The following is a 20,883-nucleotide window of genomic DNA, read 5'->3' as shown; positions in this document are numbered from 1 at the left end:
CCCTAAATCTAAGAATATTTTTTTCATTTCTTATTTCCATATTGTATGTGAACATTAGCATTTCATATAGGTAAAGCCAATTTTGGCACAAAGTTTTCCACAGTTCCACAAGTTGTTGGTGCTAATGTAAAGTGTTACATTAGCAACAACAACTTGTTGTTATTTACAAAAAGGTTGTACTGCTTCATCCTACAGACTGCACAAGAAAGGTTGTGTCCACAACCTTATTATGTGTTCACAATGATTGTGTGGTGTGTGTGTGTGTGTGTGTGTGACAGAGTACAATACACTGCTATATTGATATGCCACATTAGTACACTTTGTCATTGTTAAATGTTATCCACAACCAGCCATAAGTGATATGGATACTAAACTACATAATTATGAGTTATACCTTCAATAATGTATACCTACCTACATTACCTACCCAACATTTCAGGTTTATTACAACCAAATAAAAAATAATTACACCCAATTGCTTTGTGAAATAAATCGATTCCTTGAAGATTGTCATTCCAATATCCCTGATAAAATCATCCAAAATTAAAATGTAATAAATAAATTCAGGAAATCTCTTGACTTGGTACAAAATCCCGGCTCCTAAGTTAAATATATAAAAAATGGGCCTGCAATGATCAAGTAAAGTAAATGAGAGAAGGCTCCCAGGAACTCACCGCTATGTTCAGTGAAAATGTTCGAGCCGAGCATGCGGGGGTCCTTGGGCACGCGCGGCTTGCTCCTGGCCGACCGCATGGACGCGCCGCTGGCCGTACCGCGCTCCTTCGCCTGCTGCGCCCCCATGCTGGTAGCTAACCGGCGCCGCCCTGCACCGTACTCCTACTTTGCGAGCTAATTCAATAACACTTCCGACGCAATGTTCGTTACTTCCATACTTATGGCCACTTCACTATTATCACTTAACGTTTACGTTTATTTTGTCTATTGATACGATTTTAATAAACTACAGCATGCTCTCTGCTGTCGCTCAGTAATTTTTTCTAATACATTATAATAGGCATTATCTTTTCACAAAAAATAACACAACCTCCGCCATTATGTGACTGACATGTTTGTTTGACGTCGATTTTTTAGTTTATGAAGTCGGCTGACGATGGCAGCACTTGTGTATTTGAGTTATTATGAATAGCAACATTGTTCAAATAAAAACTTATAAGACGCGGAGAAATATCGAAAACCGAAAACCTACAATTTTAGTTTAAATTATAATGATAATGAATATAGAAAATCATTTAATCAGTAAGTAGTGTCCTTTTGCCATACAAATGAATATAAAGAATTCTAAAAATAAAGTTTTAGAAAAATAAAGTTTCTAGTAGGTACTTACACCTAATTAGGAAAAAAAAGATAAGATAACATAATTAATGAAAGGAAACAATGTACGGGTAAATTGATTTAGAGGATGTTGATTAGCATTAGGGAAAGTATAGCAAGTTTAGGGTACAGTAACAGTCCGGCCGCTGAAAGTTCCTTTTATAATCACGGGGTGCGCTGCGATCGATTCGGCGTTCTTCATCTCCTGTTTCGCACCCAGACATTAGACACATTTTAGGTAACAAGCTAATAAATAATAGCCATACAATATTCAAGAGATGTCAACATATCGAGTCCTCACTCCACTGTTAATTCTGGTGTATTTATTGCGAATTTTCGTAAACAAACATGAATGAATGAAAATGCAGATAAATAAATAAATAGGTTTTGATTTAAAATTAAACATAAAACGTTATTTTAAGTAATTTCATTAGTAAATCAATAAACCCTACCGGCCGAAGTTTAGTGGTGTCAGGCGGTTGGCGTAAAGACGTGAGACTAAAAGAATATTTTCTTGAAACGATACGAATAGAGGTTGTGTAATGTGGGGTTGAGAAAGTGATAAGGTTTCAGGTTTCTGGCTCTTTTATACTCTTTGCTCTAGAAGTCTTATCACTGGAAGGGTATAGCCAATGCAGGTTGGTCCCTCCTATTATATTCATAATAAATTAAATAATACCTACCTACCTTATTATAGGTCCAGGTAGGTTGTAGGTTTAGGCTAGGTGAAAGTGCAAGTGTATTTTTCGTTATCATCAGAGAATGCTCATATTTTTTAAAACATAATGCAAATGGAGCAAAAACCCAGAATCGATTAAAATAATAATTTATATGTGGCAAGGCCATTAGGTACAATTTATGACATCTATATATGGCCTAGAATACCCTCTAGCCCACTACTTACTTATATCCCAAATTCAATCATTCTTTTCAACCAAAGCATCACCAAGTAATAAAAAATGAGTCCCAATATATCATAGTCTCGCTTTGTAAAGTCATACCGCCAGGATAAGAATGTAAGTAACTAAATAAAGTAAACTCACCGTGTGCTAGCATATCTATGGCCGTACCATAGGTAGGGCTCAATACTAGACCCCTTCCTATTTTTTTTTTTTCATTATTTCAGAATGAACCTTAGAGATAGTTGCTGATGACAAATGAATCGTTCTTAAAATAAAATATATATTTTAAGTTATCCATCTATACAAATAAATAATTATCACGACATAAGTAATGTTCTAATGTAGGTTCCAAATTGCTTTACAATAAATAATTTAGTGGTAAAAATGATAAAGACAAAATGTTTTGCCAAACGACCATAAGAGCCTCTTAGAAATAAATAATTTTGACTTTTACTATGTAGGTACCTAAAAACCTATGCCCGGTGTCAACATCTTTGTACCACGTTACTGGGATAAAAACTATCAAACATCGTTTCTCAGGTCTCAAACTATCGTTGTACCGAATGTCACTGCAAGAGGTTCAGTGGTTGAAAAGATAGTGGGCCCCGGGATTTCACGGCATTGTTCCCGTTCCCGTGAGACTTGGAATGAAAACTATTATATATGTTTTATCGAGTCTTAACCTATCTCTGTACCAAAATTGTATCCAAATTGATTCAGTGGTTTTACATAATATAGATTTTATATATGAACAATTTTATGACCATTTTTGTATTTTAAACCATATCCATACCGAGTTTGATAAAAAGAAGTTTAGTAAAAAATCGGTTTACCCCCTTTTTCCCCCTAGGGGCAGAATTTATCAAAATCCTTTCTTAGAGGACGCCTGTATCATAGAAGTTTTGTGCATGCAAAGTCTCGGCCTGATCGGAGTAAAATTGACAAAGTTTCATCCTCTATTTATTAACAGATGCCTACGTCATAACATCTACCTCAGGGAAAAGCTCTATGCTTAGATGACGACGAGGCATAGCTACGGTTTTGGCTTTGGCGAGCGAGTGTCGGCTTGCATTATCCGAGTTTGTTACACGTTGGTACACTGGTATTATGTTATAGATTAGTCATTCACTAAATTCACTTCGATTAGACCACGATTACACATTTTCCAATATTAATCTGTTGAATCTCGGCTGTCTCTGGGTGGCGCTGATTGCCTTCAATAGAAATTCGATTAACAAAAAATAATACAAACAATAATCTTATTAACATTTTATTAAGTTAATCAACAAAAACAATAACAATAAAATATTTCAACTTATAACATTACCAAACCGAGGCTACTTTATCTTAGAGCTAAAGTCTTGGGTATCACTACACTAGGTGTAACATATTTATAGTAGCTAACTGCACCAAAACAGGACGGAAGTGGGTGCGTGGATGCACCATGGCCCCTGCTGCAGTGCTGCTACCGCGCACGAGGTCGCCCCGCCGCGCGGTCATTTCGACAGTTCAACTAAACAACTTTCATGTCATGTAAGCAGCATACAGTACTGGTTTCCTAATGTAACGTTACATAATATTAGTACCTGCTTGGTGCTTAATGCGTACATATTTACCGCATTCATTTATTTTGTAACCTAATAAATAAGGTTAAGATAGGTTTTGTTTTTTTTAAACCCTTTATATGACACTTTTTTACAATAGAAGGTCGGTATATATTATAACAATTTAAGTATTTTACAGGACACACAACGCATACGATACGCGCCTATATTAGGTATAGTAAGTAACTATGTACCTACGCACGCCAACCACTAATAATATCATCGCATTCCAGATACAAATCGACTCGTATTTTATTTACAAAGTGTAATCATGACATGAACTTTCATACATTATTTTGTATTTTATCAATAGTTCGTATTATACAATACCTCAATTATTACAATCGACTAGTGACTGGGCTTTTATTTTTCTAAAAGACTAAATTCTACATCGGTTGTGATATTTACTTGAGCTTGTAAAAAGTTTTTGGATATTATTAACACATACGTAGTGAAGTAATGATACACGATTGGAGGAATGTTCGTCGGTCCGTTTGCTTGTTGAGGGACCTAACGAGAAACCTGCGAACCAGGGTATTGTGCCTGCATGCTTCAAAAAGTTAACAATAATATTAACTCAATCACCAATAAAGTCCCTACGAATAAGTACTTTCCCAATGTTACCAAGTGAACACCGGGCGAAACTTTTATTAATACAATACGTAGCTACTGAATGTCTATTGTTGAATAATTATGCGTTGTTTTTGCGCAATAATAGGTACTCAATTATACAAATGCATATAAACAATTCTGTATTTTGGTGTATTCTCATATTTTGGCTCTTTTTGGCTGATGAACCAACTTTCGGCGTGTGTGTGTATAGGAAGCTAAGTAAAAATGGTATGTGATTTGATTGTGTAGATATAACATCGCCAACAGCGCAGCCAAGCTTATATTGCATTAGGCTGCAGGGAACATAGAATCACACTAACGGAACCTGCAAGCGTTGTACTTGTCGGTGCATGGTCCGCATGGTCGCCACGGTCTCAGGGGCCAACTCTGGTTGGTAATGGTCGATTCCCAAGTCATGTCTAATTAAAATAATCAAGAGTTTGGAATCATACAATTTTAATATAAAAATATCTCTCTAACTTCCGAAGTAGTAAATATAATTACTATTCTGATAGTCAATGAGTAGCGCACCAACGAACCAATATTAACAATCGACGTTCCAGGACGTCATAACAAGTTGCAGCCGTACACAGACTGAGCACCGCCAGAGTCGACCTCTCACATAGTATGGCCTATATTTATATTATATAACTTTATAAACTACGTAAGTACTAAGTAAGTACCAGTCCATGTACAATCGAGGCGGGTCACTGTGTGTCCGTTTGAATGTGTATGTGTGACATGCTCGGAGAAGTCGGAGAGTACCTTCAACAATTTGTTCAAGGAAATTAAAGAGCAGACAGAAAATATGATGCGTACCTAGCACAGAGTTGAGCTTGCATTTATTGACACAACGACAAGGACCTGCTGCCGTTTCAATTGAAAACTAGTAATCCTAACTTCCTGCATTGGCAATGACATTAAACATAATAATTTGTCTGACGAACACAGCGGCTTTGTAAATACAAACATGTCCTGTATGTAGCTTACAGTTGCGGAGACACAAGAATATTACATTGACAACCTACTTACTTCTACTAGGAACAACTACCTACTTGTTTTATTAAACATTTCTACTAACTACTACTTACTTACCTCATAAATAAAAGTCGCATGTTTAAGTACCTACAACCCGTGGCTTGCAGCTACCTGGCAGCAGTGGTAACCTGGTACCCTGCTGCCTGGTAGGTCGCTGCCGTAAAGACATTCCCGGCAGACTGGCCGTGTCATTGTCCATTTACACTATATACGCCTACAAATTCACGTAAAGCTCGTCACACGTAGCTATAATAATTATGCATAATAAGCAAGGCATATTACGGTATCATATATTTTATAAGTACGTATAGGTACATTTTGGAGTTACACAATGTACAAAGTTATACCTACTAGGTAATAAAATAAAGCTGAAGCGATTGTTTGGTTGAACACGTTCGTCTACAGAACTATAAACTAGTGTCGGAGTGAACATACGGAGTAAGGAGTTATTTCAAAATATTCACACGTTGCACAGAAAATTCGAACAATGCAACAGTACAGCTCCAGTGTACGGGAGGTGGCAGCCTGCGACGGTTCGAGCAAACGGACAATAATCTCCTTTCTAAGACGAGGAGCGATGACGTCACGTTACACGTTACACGACGCGACACGCGGACGACTACAGCATCAAACAAATATGCAAATAATAAACATCTGGTCGGCTATGCCATTTCATCTTATTCACTGTATAGCAATACATATCACAATGACTTATCATTAAGTAGGTTACGTATCGATAGTAACTAAGTAGTATAAATTAATACTGTACAATGTACATTAGTACGAGGGCAGACCAAAACCCATGAAATGATCGTGGTCCGGCACCAACTGGCCACTGGCCGGTACTTGCGCGCTGCAACACAAGCTGCGCCTGCGCGCCTCTTTGGTTGCAAGTGCAAGTACCCTAGCCTAAACTATATCCATCGTGGTCCTAGCGCAGGCAACTTAGCGCGGAACTAAATCCTTTTGAACGTTTATAAGATAATCACGTGAGAGTGAAGAAATACATGTAGAGACGTAGGAAGAAATAATGTTAAGCCTGCTGCAACGTCCCAGGCAGTGTCAGTGCCGCCCAGCGTCTAGCCCGGCAGCGGCGCCTCCTCGTAGAAGTCAGGTTCGTCGTCCTTGTCGATGTCTTTCTGAGCGCCATCCAACTACAATGTGAAAGAATACAAATTGTCTAAGTGCTCGGTGGCGGCGATCACACGCACAATATGACATCGAGCCTACTGACCGCTCTGAGCTGCAGCGGCGTGAACACGTAGGCGAGCGACATTCGTAGCGGCACCATCATCACCAGGAAGAAGGGCATGGCCAGCGAGAACCGGGACGACTTGACGGCGTACAGCACTGCCAGCCCCGCGGCTTGGATCAGTGTGTACAAGTGCATCTTCAGCGTCGGAACCTGCAACACACGCAGCGTTAGTCACCGCCACCGCCACCGCTACCACTTCGATTGTCTTTTGTCGCGTATTAAAACTTTAAATATTTACCCGTCGGACGTAAGGAACTTGCGGGTGATGTTTGACAGGCTTTAGTAATAGAATGCAGCGGTCCCAGAACTGGATTCCGCCCAGCGCTGAAATGCCCATGTACAGAAAGACTCCAAACAGTACAGCCATGGGCACGAGCCGCAGCCAGCGCGCCGCCAGCACGGAGATGCCCACCAGCAGCGCCACCAGCAGCCCCGTCAGCCGCTGCTCTGTAACACGAGCGCCGCCCTCAGTCGTTGCTTGCGTCCTACGGCTAGAAGATACTCAAACACCCACATTCTCATACTCCTGCTTTGAAACACTAAGGTCATTGAACATCATCCATTATTTTAGTTGATTCTGAACTGGCACCTTGGTGTCTACCTTCTCTGAAAGCCCACTGTACAACACATCATATAGATTGTTCTTCTACTTATTTACTTTGTCTGGGCTCTATAAGAAACTGTTATGACGTATGAGTTTATTTCGGTATATTTTTACAGAGTAGTAAAGATAGAAAATACTCGCCTGATCTAACTTAATTTTAAAATATTTATTTACTTACTATTAAAGTTTTGAATGCTATTTTGTAGCCTATTGCTTGTTTTTACGAGTTTCAATATATCTGTAGGTATCGGTCCCATCAGATGCAGCGTACCACATAATATGTTCGTTTCCGTCCTCTACTGGACATAAACCTTTCCAATAGCACAATGATGATCAGCCGATCAGCCAATGTTCCACTCCTACACGTGGTGGTGGCTTACCTTTGACTTCGACGATATGCGGCTTGTCACCGGGCGCGTGCGTGGTGGACATGATGGTGAGCGCGGACACGTGGCTGACGGAGCGCACGGTGGCCACGCACTGCCACGGCGCGCCGAACAGCCCGCACATGGCGTTCACCGCCGACATGATCACGATGTCCATGTGGAACCCGCTGCCCTTCTTCAGTTTCCGCTCCGGCTTATCAATGATCAGCCTGCATCAGACCCGACCCGAAACCATATTTATTTATTCATAGGTGTCAATGTGCACGTACAGCATCATCTTGTTTCGCCATGCAATGGAATTTTAAATTGCTTAACATTAATAGTTTACTTGTGTATCTACCGGGAATATAAAGACAGTATTGGACTTTCTTCATAATCTTAAATATTCCCGGTCTATACTATTAGTGACTGCAGCAGCAAGCACAGGCGCAAGCTTCACAGCATTGCATACATTTATACATTTATAGACATTCAGCTACGAAGATAACTTATCAATTAAATACTTCGCAAGGCTTCCAAAGTTATATATACATATATCAAGTTAATGGAGCAAATTTCGCAACACAACAAAATCATAAGTTACCCAATGATGAATGTTCACACGTTGATACAGTGAGCAGCTGTTAGCTTGTAGCTAATAAGGGGTAAAAGCAGACGGATCCCGGAACTCTTTTCTTAAAGCTCGTTTCAGAAAACCTATTTTAATAAGTTCGCGAGCAACAGGTAAGGTGGTGGTATGAAGTAGGTACTCACTCGGCTATGTGGGTTTCCATGAAGACGATGATGTAGACCATGAGAGCGGGTAGACCCATCGCGAAAGCGGCCCACGCTGGAATGGTGCTGAGCCCGTTGTTGAGCGGCACGAACCAGGAGCGCGGCGCCGTGGGGCTGAGCCCCTCGGGCACGCGCAGCGTCTCCGTCCACACGGGCACGGCGCACGACACGCCCACCATCAGCACGATCGCAATGGGCACGCCGAAGTCGCCGAGAGCGCGCCGAGCCTGTGAGCACACCTCCATTATTTGCACAGATGGATTGTTACTGTGTCACTCCGCAGATAGTTACAAAGTATTACCTGCATAAACACACATTTTGCGCTGCGGAATACACAGCGCCTGGTTGTATCATAACATGACGCCTTTCTACCTTAAACGACCAGCTAGGCGGCTGAGGTGAATTTGTTAAAATCCAAAGACTCACTTTCACTATTTATCTGTCTGGCTAGTTAAACTGCGCCGAATCACACTATTGTATCTGAATCCAAAGCAATCTCTCAGACATGCACAGTGGCAGTGGATACTGTCCAAGAGTCAGAACCAGCTTTTGATATGTCCACCTTAAAATGTTTGTTATAAGGTAACCTAACCAAATAAGGCCTACCTTATTTTTATTACCGCCTAGCTCGTAGGTTTAAAATGACAATGGGCTGATCATTTCAAAATCTTTTATTTATTTATTAAACTTTGTAATAATGGAATCAAAATGGCTTTAGAAACAAAATTTACAATTTTATAAACACAAATAACTAAAGTGTCACTTTGGCCTTATTGGTAACCCTATGTCTTAATAAGGCCTCAATAAAAACTAGTAAGTATTCAACTTCTTAATTATAACAAAACTTTGTCAATGCTTATAATAAATGTAATGAGATCTTATTAATTAATTTTTGTCATTATACATCAGGCTAAACGAGTTTCTCATCATGTAATACCCAAGTAACATCTTTGAAGTCATCGGCACCCCAGCATCAGTCAAACGAATGAGAATAACTTCTTGTTCTGTAGCCAATTTAGCGACCGACCTAGCTTTCGTGTAGTGGAAACCACTCTTTAGATGATGCGTACTTCTTTGGATGTTATATCTGGCTGCAGCAGCCTACCGGGTAAAACAGGGTGTATAAAATTCGAAGGGTGAATAGATACTATGAAGAATTTCCCGATATCCATTCACCCCTTTTCTGTATCTATTCACCCCGTTTACCCCTTTCTACCATTTTAACAGCGTTTTCCATATTTTGCAAAATCCATTGGCTTTCTTTTTGACAGAAGCTGGTGATCCGTTTTCTTTGAAATTACTGAAAAACAACTATGCCGTAATAAGGCCTACACGTTTTTTGTAGGCTTTATTAGGGCATGGCACATAGGTAAACAAAACAACGATTATATGAAATACACCGATATTATAGCTATTTCACCAATGTGAGGAGATGGCTAAATGTATAATTGTCATACAGACAAAACACGGCACGTCGTATACTGATAAATATAAAAATACTAACAGTTTACGCTACTCGAATTTTATAAAAACTAAAGTGCGCTCCACGTCGTGATTGTTTTCGTCTGTAGGTTCCAACATAATCGCGGCACGGGTTGCTTGCTGTTCTCAAATTAGTTAAGTAATGTGCATGCACACTTCTACAAACTTTGGCGACCATTTGACATCGGGAAGAGGGAAATTTTCAAAATAGGCTTTATTGGGGCATAGGCCTTATTTGGTTAGGGTACTATACTTAATATTAACTTTATATGAATAATGTTATAAAACGCAGGTTTTTTTGATATCACGTTTTATTAATATTTAATTGTTTATGATCCACATATTATTATTCAGTAATATATGTATTAAAGTGTATTCGTAAAAGTGTTTACTTGTTTAGATTTGTGTTAAAACTATGAGTATTACTGTTTAAATATTAAAATAAATATATTACACCTTTCTATATGGCTTTTCTTTGCAAATCTCGCAAAATTTTCAGACCAAAGATTGCAGAAACTTATTTGCCGCCTGTACCTTACTATATGACTAAAATTATCTAGGTTCATAGTTTCATACATAGAGAGATTGACGATATATTAAAGAAAGGCCAACTTAAAATTACCCTTAACCGACGAGCATGCATGAATAATCTGATGACTGTTGATGACGCGAAAGAGGTATATATAGTTTGTGGTAATTGGCGATCCATTACGCAAATCCAAGGAAAAATACTCACGCTGCGGCCGAGGAACTTCCCGTTACGGAAAATGCGGAGGTAGTAGGCAATGATGAAGGTGGACAGCGTCAGCATGGTGCACCACAGCGCGGTGTTGGGCTGCGGCGGCATGCGCGCGCCCGCCGCCGGCGCCAGCGTCGCGTTACCTGCACCCACTGCTGCTGACTTACTCACTTACTGGCTACTTTCTATAGTAAATCTACGCATCTAACTATTGTTACACTCGCTGGATGTGAGGACGGGATGTAAATGGGTCACCTGGTAGCGTGGAGTTGGCGACCACTGTCACGTTGGCGGCGGCTGCGGCATAGTCGATACCCAGCGGATGGGCGCGGAACACGTTGATGAGGCTGGTCACCGGTTCCCCAATGAAGATCAGTGAAATCAGGAAAGCGAAGATGTCCTCGGTGAACCTGTGTAGACACACCAGACGTTTAGAGCGTGCTGTCACTAAGGAACCAGTCTTGACAATTAAACAGTTTACTCGTAAATAAAAAGGAAGGGCAATCTAGACAACGATCTCACGAGAATATAACTGGTACAACGTAGGGTTTCACGAGTACACGCTGCCAAACTCTGCCTACCGTTTATTGGTTCGTAGGAATAAAGACGCATATTGTTATGACAATGTTATTGTATTAGGACATTAGTGAAACCTGGTGATCTTCTTGACGGCCACACTGCCTTCCGCGGAGGCGACGGCGAGGGCGATGACGATCATCCAGAGGCCGCAGTACATGCGCGCCGTCAGGAAGTCGAAGTCGTTGGAGTGGCAGAAGTTGGCGAGCGACTCGTCCAGCAGCAGCAGCGGGCCCGTGGCGCCCGTGATCATCATGGGCTGCCCCGCCACCAGCGCGAACAGCACGCCGCCCGCGCACGTGAACACCTGCCACAGCCGCGTCTTAGTGCCGCTACTCGCACAACAATCTAAGTACGTGGTATACTGCACGGTGGACACCGGGCTTACCAAAGTTTCCGAGATGCCGATGCTGCCATACGTCTTCTCGGCCAGCAGACCGCCGAACGTGATGGCGGAGGAGAGCGCCGCGAAGTACATGAAGATTGTAGCCGCCACACACTGCCCGTTCAGTGCGTCACGGAAGTCCGACAAATAGTAGGGGTAGCGTCGCTTCATGTCACGTAGCACACCTGCAACGTTACCTCTTTAAACACAACACGTACTCTTGCTCATGCCGGTCCAAAAATCATTACAGGACCCTCCACTTGGCATAAAACTTCTCGCATTTTGGGTAGGTACATCACAAACCACAAAATACACACACACACACACAACTTCATGCCTTTTATCCACGAAGGGGTAGGCAGAGGTGCACATTACGACACATTTCTTTCTTTCTTCTTTCTTTTTAATGCCGCTATACAATGTACACCCACTTTTCACAATTTTTTTGTTATATGTCCCATGTAATAGGGGTTGAGCCTATTGCCATATCTTGGACACAATTCCAGACTCCGTGCTACCACTGAGAAATTTTCGAAAATCCGAAAAAAGCCCAGCAGTACTTTGCTGGACCCGGGAATCGAACCCGAGACCCCTTGTTCGGCAGTCGCACTTGCGACCACTCGACCAACGAGGCAGTCAAACCACCAAATGTAAACTGTTCGAAACAATGTCATTGTCATGTCATGTCATGAATTTGTATGTTTGTAACCGGGGTCGCTCCCGGGGGCACGACACAGGAACACAACCTGTGTCAGTTCAAAAAAACCGTGGATGTATAAAGTTGCAAATTACATTATGCTTGTTGATTGGTCAAATTTGTATTATCTAGTGTTGGGTCTCCTAATATTAAATAAATAAATCACTGCTCCAACCGTGAATATAAGTTTACATTCAATAATGATAAAATCTGCCTATATATACATATATACTTTGAATATAAAAGACAAAAGTGAAAAGTCCCGCGAGGTACTTTTTATTTTAAACCACTTAAACGAAATAGTAATAAGTCAAAAATTCCAAATTATATAAAGCTGAAGGTTCCCCTAGTTTGGTTACATCAACTTTTAAACTAATTTCGAACAACGTTTAAGAAAAATAATTTTGTATAATATCGATTAACATATTATTTTTTTTATCTCTTAAACCACATAATGTTTTTGACACAAATTCGGTACAACGATAGTTTGGGAGCAAGGAAACGACGTCTGATAGATTTTATCCCGGATATTGGTCGAGAACAGGACCAATGTATTAAAATCCCGGAACTCTTTATCTGTTAAACCACGGAACCTATTTGATTGAAATGCGGTGCAGTAATAAATGTAAGACAGAGAGTGCTGTTTAAGGAATAACCTATTTAGATGGAAATGTTATACTGACCTCCGAATAAACGTCCAGTCCGGACCAGCGGGTCATCCGGCTCCTTGCTGGGCAGGCCGCCCGCCTCCGCCGCCAGCAGCGCCTTCTTCTCGTCGATGGGCGTGGGCGCCTCGCCGGCCGCGCGCTTGCGCTCCAACGCGTCGCGCTTACGACGCCGGATCATCTCGCTCTTGGCGCGTAACTCTTCGAAGGGTAGAAGAGCCTGGCGCTCCCAGTCTCCGGGCGGCAGCACGATGGAGTCGTCCAAGAACTCGTTGATGGCAGACAACAGCTCGCGCCGGTCATCCGCTTTGTATGCGATGGAGTGGAACGCCGGGTTAGACATGAGAGTGGAGATGGAGCGACCCACCTCGTGGTAGTCAAGGTCGGCGCCGCTAGGACCCAAGAGAATGAACATGAACCGCACCGGGACGGGTACTTCTGTAATGGAAGGCATGAGGATGCCTTGTGCGAGGCGCACGAACGCGATGGTGGGCTGCTCGAGGAAGCCCACGGCGCCCACGAGCACGGTCGTGGCCTCGGCATCGCCGGGGATGCGCTTCAGGATCGAGTCGTGGTGCGGGCGCCGCAGCTCGTCCTGCGAGCCGGCCGCCGCGTCCACGCCGGCCAGGTACTCCACCTCGCGCAGCTCCAGCCCGCCCGCCGACGACTTCTTGCGCACCTCGGCGCGCTCCAGCGGCAGAGCATACGAGCTGCGCCGGCGCCGCGGGTCCGCCAAGTTCTGCAACACGTGCACTTGTGTATTGCGTTGTTTAACATTACGAGCTCTGCGCAACTCTGCGAAACCAAAGTACTCAAACTAGTACATGATCAAACTAAATGCTTCAAATGAATATTTTTGTGGTAGGTACCTACCAATTACGGTCGGTTTACTGGACTAGTGTGGCCAACAATTATTATTGAATGCTATAAAGTACTTGAATGTTATGTATCTATCTATTACGAGATAACTACTACAATGAGGTGTCTACTGGATATTTAGAAATGCCGTCGATGTACAGGGTGTCCCTGGAAGTATGGCCCAAATGGGACAGGGATATAGATTAGGTCATTCTCTAACTCTTTGCTGTGGGATCGGGGGTCCGATTCTAAACGGATCAAAAGTTACCAGTTTTGGTTTTGTTCAATGATTTCCCAATATGCTCAAAGAACTAAAGGCTTACTCTTGAATATTGAATCAAGTTCCGATCAAGTATTGCGTGGATATTGAATGAACTAAATGGTATTAAGTTCGGCTTTATATTCCGTACTCTGAATGCTACTCTAACAGCTACGATTAGGGTTGTATAGTTTTGTCATTGAATAATTATTGAGATAGTTTTTGGATTAAAATTGCATTGTTGACATTGAGATTGGTTTCAAGAGTAAGCACCTTGAATCACAAACGAACCAATAAATTAAAGTTTAAAATACTTTAGTGTTGATGTGCAATGCACGTAAAGTAACAAATACATTATAGGTCGTTCAATCTGTCTCTATTTCTGGACTGAAGTAAACTATGTTTTATGTGCTTTTAACTATACAATCAAATATGTATTTGATTGTAAGAGCGCGAGGCGCTGAATGACGTGCTGAGAAAATGGCACGAGAAGTACTGAGCAGACTGAACTGTGCCTACATACTCTGGACACAGCTACTAGTCGATAGGCAGCGCCAGGCCTATTCGTGTAGTATCGCGCTACGGAACCCTTCGTGCGCGCGGTTGACTGGCGCTCGGCTGGTTATTATAGCACGCCAGTACGCGATAGATAATACAGTCCTATCTGTGCTCGCCCGCCATACCACTAAACTGGAAGCAAACATATTTCGCCTGTGTAGGTACGCGCACAACATTATTGTATTGGCACACTCATTACTCCTCAGCTGTCAGTAGGTAGGCAACGCTTACAAAAGGAGTGGGAAGGAACCTCGCCTGGCGCCAGGAGTGAATGGACTTCGACGTATGGTGGCACACGCTTTGTGGTGGTACAATGGAACTCATGGAACTGTTACATTTACACAATACTCGTAATAGATTCGCATCTTTCTTAAGTTCTATCCATTTACCATAGTTATGAAAAGTATAGCAACAGGCCTGGATACAATATAGAATTACATATTTTACGGAATATTTCCCGCGAGTTGTATTAATTCAATATACCACAGGCAACGTCATTAGATAGATATATGTAGAGTAAACATTGTGGCCACACTAGGTACGTGTACAAGGAATATTTGAATAATGAGAGCATGTATGTAAGCTAGCAGTGGCACCGAGCGCCTCGAACGCCGAGTGCTCGGTGCGCTGGCTACGTGCTGCTGGACTACTGCACTACTGGATGGGAAGCCGCACTGCCTGGCATGCTGCGCGGTTGGAGGTGGGAACACACGGGCGGACTATTTACATAATGTGCCAATCCCGCTGCCGCATGTTCTGCAACTTCCAGTCAATTGGCAGCGCTTCAAGGGAACACAGCTCAGTCTACGTGGAGTGTGTGTGTGTGTGTGTATGTTGCGAGCAGATGTTGTCCATGTAGTATCAATAAATGTTTCAATATTTGAAAATAATTGTTCGAGTCAGGCTGTGTCCTGTTTGTGCACCGGGGCACCGGGATTATTATTTGTGTGTACTGATGTTCGTAGGCGAATGTCATCCACATTACCAAATTGGTCCCAACTGAAATATTCACGACAAAATAATAAAACTTGCAACATCCGTGCCGATGTTATTGCACATGCAGCACTGGCTAGCTACGGGACACCACGGACGATACTTCTTAGAGCAGGGCTCAATGTCGAGTACCACCATTAAAATTCTTGTTCTGATAGGAAGCACTATTACTATTATTTTTCACGTGATCCACTCTCATTTTCTCATTAACTTATAAAATTTAGATTTTAATTGTTCCTCGCACTTGTCTCACTTGACATAAGTTAAATTTGAGCTTTATCATTTTTTTATACATTGCCCCACACTAGATAGTTTCTTGTAGGGTGGGTGCGTTTACAAATATAAAAGTTCACATGCACATGACATCCAGACCCGAAACAACAATTTGTGGATCACATAAAGAGTGTCTGCGTGCGGGAATCGAACCTGCTACACACGTTGTACGGCAACCAGTTGCCCAGCTACCGCCCCAACTACGCAGTCAAAAGTAAATTTATTGGACAGCGGTGAAGTTTGGCGTATTTTTTAACCGACTTCAAAAAAAGGAGGAGGTTCAAATGTATTTTTATTTTTTCCATTTCAACGGACCACCGTTTGGGAACCACTGTCCTACAATAATGTGTTTAAAGCCGGGTCCAGACGAGTGTAACGTGTAATGTAATCCACCGTGTAATGTAACACGAATTCTGCGTGTGGACGGCAGTACGAGCATTACATGTAACGCTCGCGCGGCGCTCGCGGTTGATCCATCGGCTGTCGGTTTTTCGCGCGAACACAAAGACGTTCGCAGTGCTCGTTTGGACGGCGTTCGTGACGGTTGTGTCGTATGTACGGGTAAAGTTTTTATATTGACCACTAATATGTTGAGATTTTAGTTCCACAAGTAAAGAAGATCTTCTTTTATACAAATTAGTTTTCCACCATCGACGCTTCCGACTTTTGCGGTCTTCAGTTAGTAAATACATGAAAAAAAACATTTTTAACAAAAAAACCGACTTCAAAAAATAAATATTCCAAAACAAATTAATATGCACTAAAAGTAAAAGAAATAATTGCGTATTTTTCAACAACTTAATAAATCAACTAACTTTACTAACTCATCACACACATTATAATGTAAGTAGGTACAATTATTGTTACTTCTGGAGTCGGTGTCAGCCAACTAAGATAGGTTTGTTATTTACCTATTATCACAACAAAACATTACAGTTTTACACCAGTTGTAAGTAGGTACTTAACCACCACTCCGCCCGTACCGTGCTAGTTGTTGGCGTTTCCTAGGCTGACACCGACTCCAAAAATAACAATAATTGTACCTACTTACATTATAATGTGTGTGATGAGTTAGTAAAGTTAGTTGATTTATTAAGTTGTTGAAAAATACGCAATTATTTCTTTTACTTTTTAGTGCATATTAATTTGTTTTGGAATATTTATTTTTTGAAGTCGGTTTTTTTTTTGTTAAAAATGTTTTTTATTTCCTGATTTTTAGTGAATAACTTATTTGAGTATGGGTCGACCTATTAAACGCGCTGCTCATATTAATATCTATCCATATTGACGCATAATTACAATATTTTCAAATGTATATTAACCTGATACCCTTACTTATGATCTGCTGAGCCGACAGCTGACAGTAACCTGTTCATAAGCTACATACATAGTCAGTTGTCAAACACACAAACAGATTAGATACCCACATAGGTATACAGTCATGTAACTCAGACAGCACATCAAGCTTTTTTTTTTTGAGGGTGGAAAATCATCCAATGACTTCTCTCGTCTTGGGCGAGGCGAGAGGGAGTGTCAGACTCTTACTGACTAAAAACCACCCCGTTCCTACTCCTGCTTTTCGAACCAGAGCCCCGGTAAACCCGCTAGGTAGTCCGCAGCTCTGGATCAGGCATCAGCCCTACTGGGCCCCATCTGTGGTGGTCTGATGGCTCTTTGAGGCGCGCGCGGAACGCGATGCGCCGCACGCACGGGTCTGGATCTGGTCGGGCGGCGAGCAACCCCTACTCGCCGTCCGCAGACACGCACTTACGGTGGCCGGAGATCATCGCGCGATCCCCGACGCCCGGAGTGTCTCTCGCGACGGCTAAGGCGTGAGGTTCGTTCCCTCAGGCACCCCGCCTCCTCCTTAGCTAACATGACTGCTTCGCAGAAGGAGGAGACGGCATCCCAGTCCCCCGCGCTTCGCACCATGGCTTGTATCAGTGCCGGGCGCGAGAGGGCGCCGTCGCCGACCACATCCCTGAGGACACGGCGGTGCTCAGCCCACACAGGGCAGACTGCAAGCGTATGTTCCACCGTATCCTCCGGGCGGTCTTCGCAATGATGATACCCGGGCGTTTCCTCCCGCCCAATCAGAAACAGGAACCTACCGAAACTCCCATGTCCGGTAAGCACCTGTGTCAGGCGGTAGGTGAGGACGCCGTGGCGCCTCTCTAGCCACTCCACAAAGAGGGGACTTACCGCTGCAATGACAGCGAGCCCAGCCCTCGGTTGCGACAGTCGCTGCTGCCATTCCGCCATGAGATCGCACCGGAGCTCATCCCGCCACGCACTAATCTGGCGCGGCAGTGGAGTTTCGCCCCGGCGACGCGCGTCGGCGCGCAAACTAAAGACGCGCGCGACCACCTTCGCCTCCAAATTCCACGGCGGGAGTCCGGCAAGGAGGTTAGCCGCCTCTCCGGAGATCGTGCGACATCAGCGGATCACTCGAATGGCCATGACCCTCTGGGACGTGAGCAGCGCCCGAGCTGGCCGCCGCATTAGGTTTGGCGCCCACACAGGGGCTCCGTAGAGGGCCATGGACCGCACGATCCCCGCGTACAACCTCCGGCAGCAGGCATTTGGCCCCCCGAGGTTGGGCAGGAGCCGCTTAAGCGCAGCCCCCGTCCGTTCCAACTTAGGAGCCAAACGTCGGAAATGCTCCACGAAGTTCCATCGACTGTCGAGAACGAGTCCTAGGTACTTCATCGTCGTCTCGACGCCGATGGTAACCCCTCCTGCCATTATTTGGGACCCACCCGGAGGTGGCGCGTTCCCGCGGCCATGAAAGCACATGGCCTCGGACTTGTGGAGCGCCACCTCGAGTCCCAATTGCCGGATCCTTGCAACGACTCCTTGCGCATCAAGCTACCCATCATTCTATACCAGATATGCTACTATCTGTCCTGAATTTTATGGCTACTGAGAAAGATAAGCTAGTATGCATCACTTCAACGTAAACGCAGAGCTCATTCTGCTCATTTTTAAGGAGTTCACTGGATTGTCTTCCACATTTATGGTCAGACTTTAAAAACAATTATATGGAACCACACTGCCATCGTACTCTTTCAAACACAAAAATAATTTCACAAATTGGACTATACTGCCAGAGATATGCATTTGTCAAACACAAACAGATTAGGTACCTACATATACATGTAAATCAGACAGCACATCAAGCTACCCATCATTCTATACCAGATATGCTACCATCTGTCCTGAATTTTATGGTTACTCAGAAAGATAAGCTAATATACATCACTTAAACTCAAACGCAGAGCACATTCTGTTCATTTTTGAGGAGTTCCCTGGATTATCTTCTACATTTATGGTCAGACTTTAAAAAAATTATATGGGACCACACTGACATCGTACTCTTTCAAACACAAAAAGAATTTCTCAAATCGGTCTATAACTGCCGGAGATATCGATTAACATACATAAAAAAAAGTTTTTGTTAATTATCTCAAAAAGTGCTGAACCAATTTCGATAAAATTTTAATGGAACAACGTCTAATGTAAGACCTACGAAATACAACAATTATCATCCAAATCAGTTCATAAACGACACAGTTATTCGCGAACAGAAATAGTAAATGTTTGTATTGATATTTGTTTTTGTTAATTATCTCAAAAAGTGCTGAACCAATTTTGATAAAATTTTAATGGGACCACCTCTGGTATAAGACCTACCAAATACAAAAAGAATCATCAAAATCGGTTCATAAACGACAAAGTTATCCGCGAACAAACATAAAAAAAAAGCATATATACGGTCGAATTGAGAACCTCCTCCTTTTTTTGAAGTCGGTTAATAAAAGCCGCACCAGCTATCACGACCTTCCTATTCGGCATGTTCGTAGCAACTGAGTGGAAACAGCTTTTGAAATATTTTCGCGTTCACAATTCGCTTTGAGTTCGTGTGCCGTCCACACTGTTGATGCTAGATTACACGTAATCTTACATTACACGTTACACTCGTCTGGACCCGGCTTAAGAGGTCAACTGTGACGTGTGCCAGTCTGTGTACCGCTGTCACTTGTTGCGGGCGCCCTGGAACGGCCACGTAAACAATGGACAGTCAAGTCCATTGGTATCTAATATTATTTCATTACTTCGTTACTCAAGCACTTTCGTAAACAATATCACATTTATAAACATCAAAGTTGTCTTTATCTTATACAAATGCATTGTAAGTTTATAACCAAATGCTTTGTAAATTACATATATAGATGCATTATTCAGAGAATTATTCATATTCTAATAGGCAATAGCTAACTAAAAAGGTTTTAGGTGGCCAACATTGTAATTTAAAACCTTTAGGATGATTACCATAGTGATGTTACGCGTCAGTTTCAGTCTACTCAAAGTTAAAATTATTAATATTGTCAAAAATCCTTTATTCTTATTGATTTTCTATACTTATTTTATAAAGTATTAGAATCGAATCCTGTATCGTTTTTGGTTTAATTTCACATATTATGATCGAACATTGATTTTGTCGATATTGGTTTGGATCTTTACAAAACCTTTTTGTCTTGATATCGTTAATTTGTCAATGTTCTACGCAGTCTCGCGCTGTTTCGGAAGTTCTTGACATTTTAGGGACCAGAGTAAAGCTCCATAAGAAAACGAGGATCCTCTCTTGACTTTCTGCTCTACTGTTGTTTGTTCGGATTTCTATCCATGTTTATTCGCATGTAAACTTCATTTAAACTTAATGTAAACTTGTGTTGCGAGAAGATATTATTATATTAACTGATGCAATGCTGGCAAAGTGTAATTATGGTAACTCGATATGACTTAGGAATCGGTCACACAGAGCAAGCGATCTTATTTACTTCACTACTTGGCCGCTGTCAGAGTTCGCTCTTAGATTGTGACGACTATA

General features: G+C 42.3%; 2 protein-coding genes across 8 annotated transcripts in view; both read right to left on the bottom strand.

Moving 5' to 3' along the window:
- LOC118275722 (tyrosine-protein kinase Abl) overlaps positions 1 to 1,099 on the bottom strand; it is a 34,599-nt gene extending 33,500 nt beyond the window's left edge. For both annotated transcript variants that reach the window (XM_035593822.2, XM_035593893.2), the window contains exon 1: positions 675 to 1,099. In XM_035593822.2, the coding sequence (XP_035449715.2) occupies positions 675 to 801 (127 nt within the window). In that variant the 5' untranslated portion in view covers positions 802 to 1,099. The remainder of the gene's footprint in view (positions 1 to 674) is intronic.
- A 2,389-nt stretch (positions 1,100 to 3,488) lies between these two features.
- Positions 3,489 to 20,883, bottom strand: part of LOC118268968 (anion exchange protein 3) — a 47,274-nt gene continuing 29,879 nt past the window's right edge. For 3 of the 6 annotated variants that reach the window (XM_050704522.1, XM_050704524.1, XM_050704527.1), the window contains 10 exons: positions 13,070 to 13,790; positions 11,693 to 11,874; positions 11,382 to 11,611; positions 10,984 to 11,138; positions 10,726 to 10,883; positions 8,487 to 8,734; positions 7,728 to 7,942; positions 6,982 to 7,190; positions 6,723 to 6,893; positions 3,489 to 6,642 (listed from right to left, as the gene is read on the bottom strand). In XM_050704522.1, coding sequence (XP_050560479.1) covers positions 6,568 to 6,642; positions 6,723 to 6,893; positions 6,982 to 7,190; positions 7,728 to 7,942; positions 8,487 to 8,734; positions 10,726 to 10,883; positions 10,984 to 11,138; positions 11,382 to 11,611; positions 11,693 to 11,874; positions 13,070 to 13,790 — 2,364 coding nt within the window. In that variant the 3' untranslated portion in view covers positions 3,489 to 6,567. The remainder of the gene's footprint in view (positions 6,643 to 6,722; positions 6,894 to 6,981; positions 7,191 to 7,727; positions 7,943 to 8,486; positions 8,735 to 10,725; positions 10,884 to 10,983; positions 11,139 to 11,381; positions 11,612 to 11,692; positions 11,875 to 13,069; positions 13,791 to 20,883) is intronic. The other 3 variants (XM_035583890.2, XM_050704526.1, XM_050704523.1) reach the window with 2 other exon arrangements.

The sequence above is a fragment of the Spodoptera frugiperda genome, chromosome 25 (genome assembly GCF_023101765.2).
Source record: "Spodoptera frugiperda isolate SF20-4 chromosome 25, AGI-APGP_CSIRO_Sfru_2.0, whole genome shotgun sequence".
Lineage (NCBI taxonomy): Eukaryota > Metazoa > Arthropoda > Insecta > Lepidoptera > Noctuidae > Spodoptera > Spodoptera frugiperda.
This window is presented reverse-complemented; position numbering and strand designations above follow the sequence as displayed.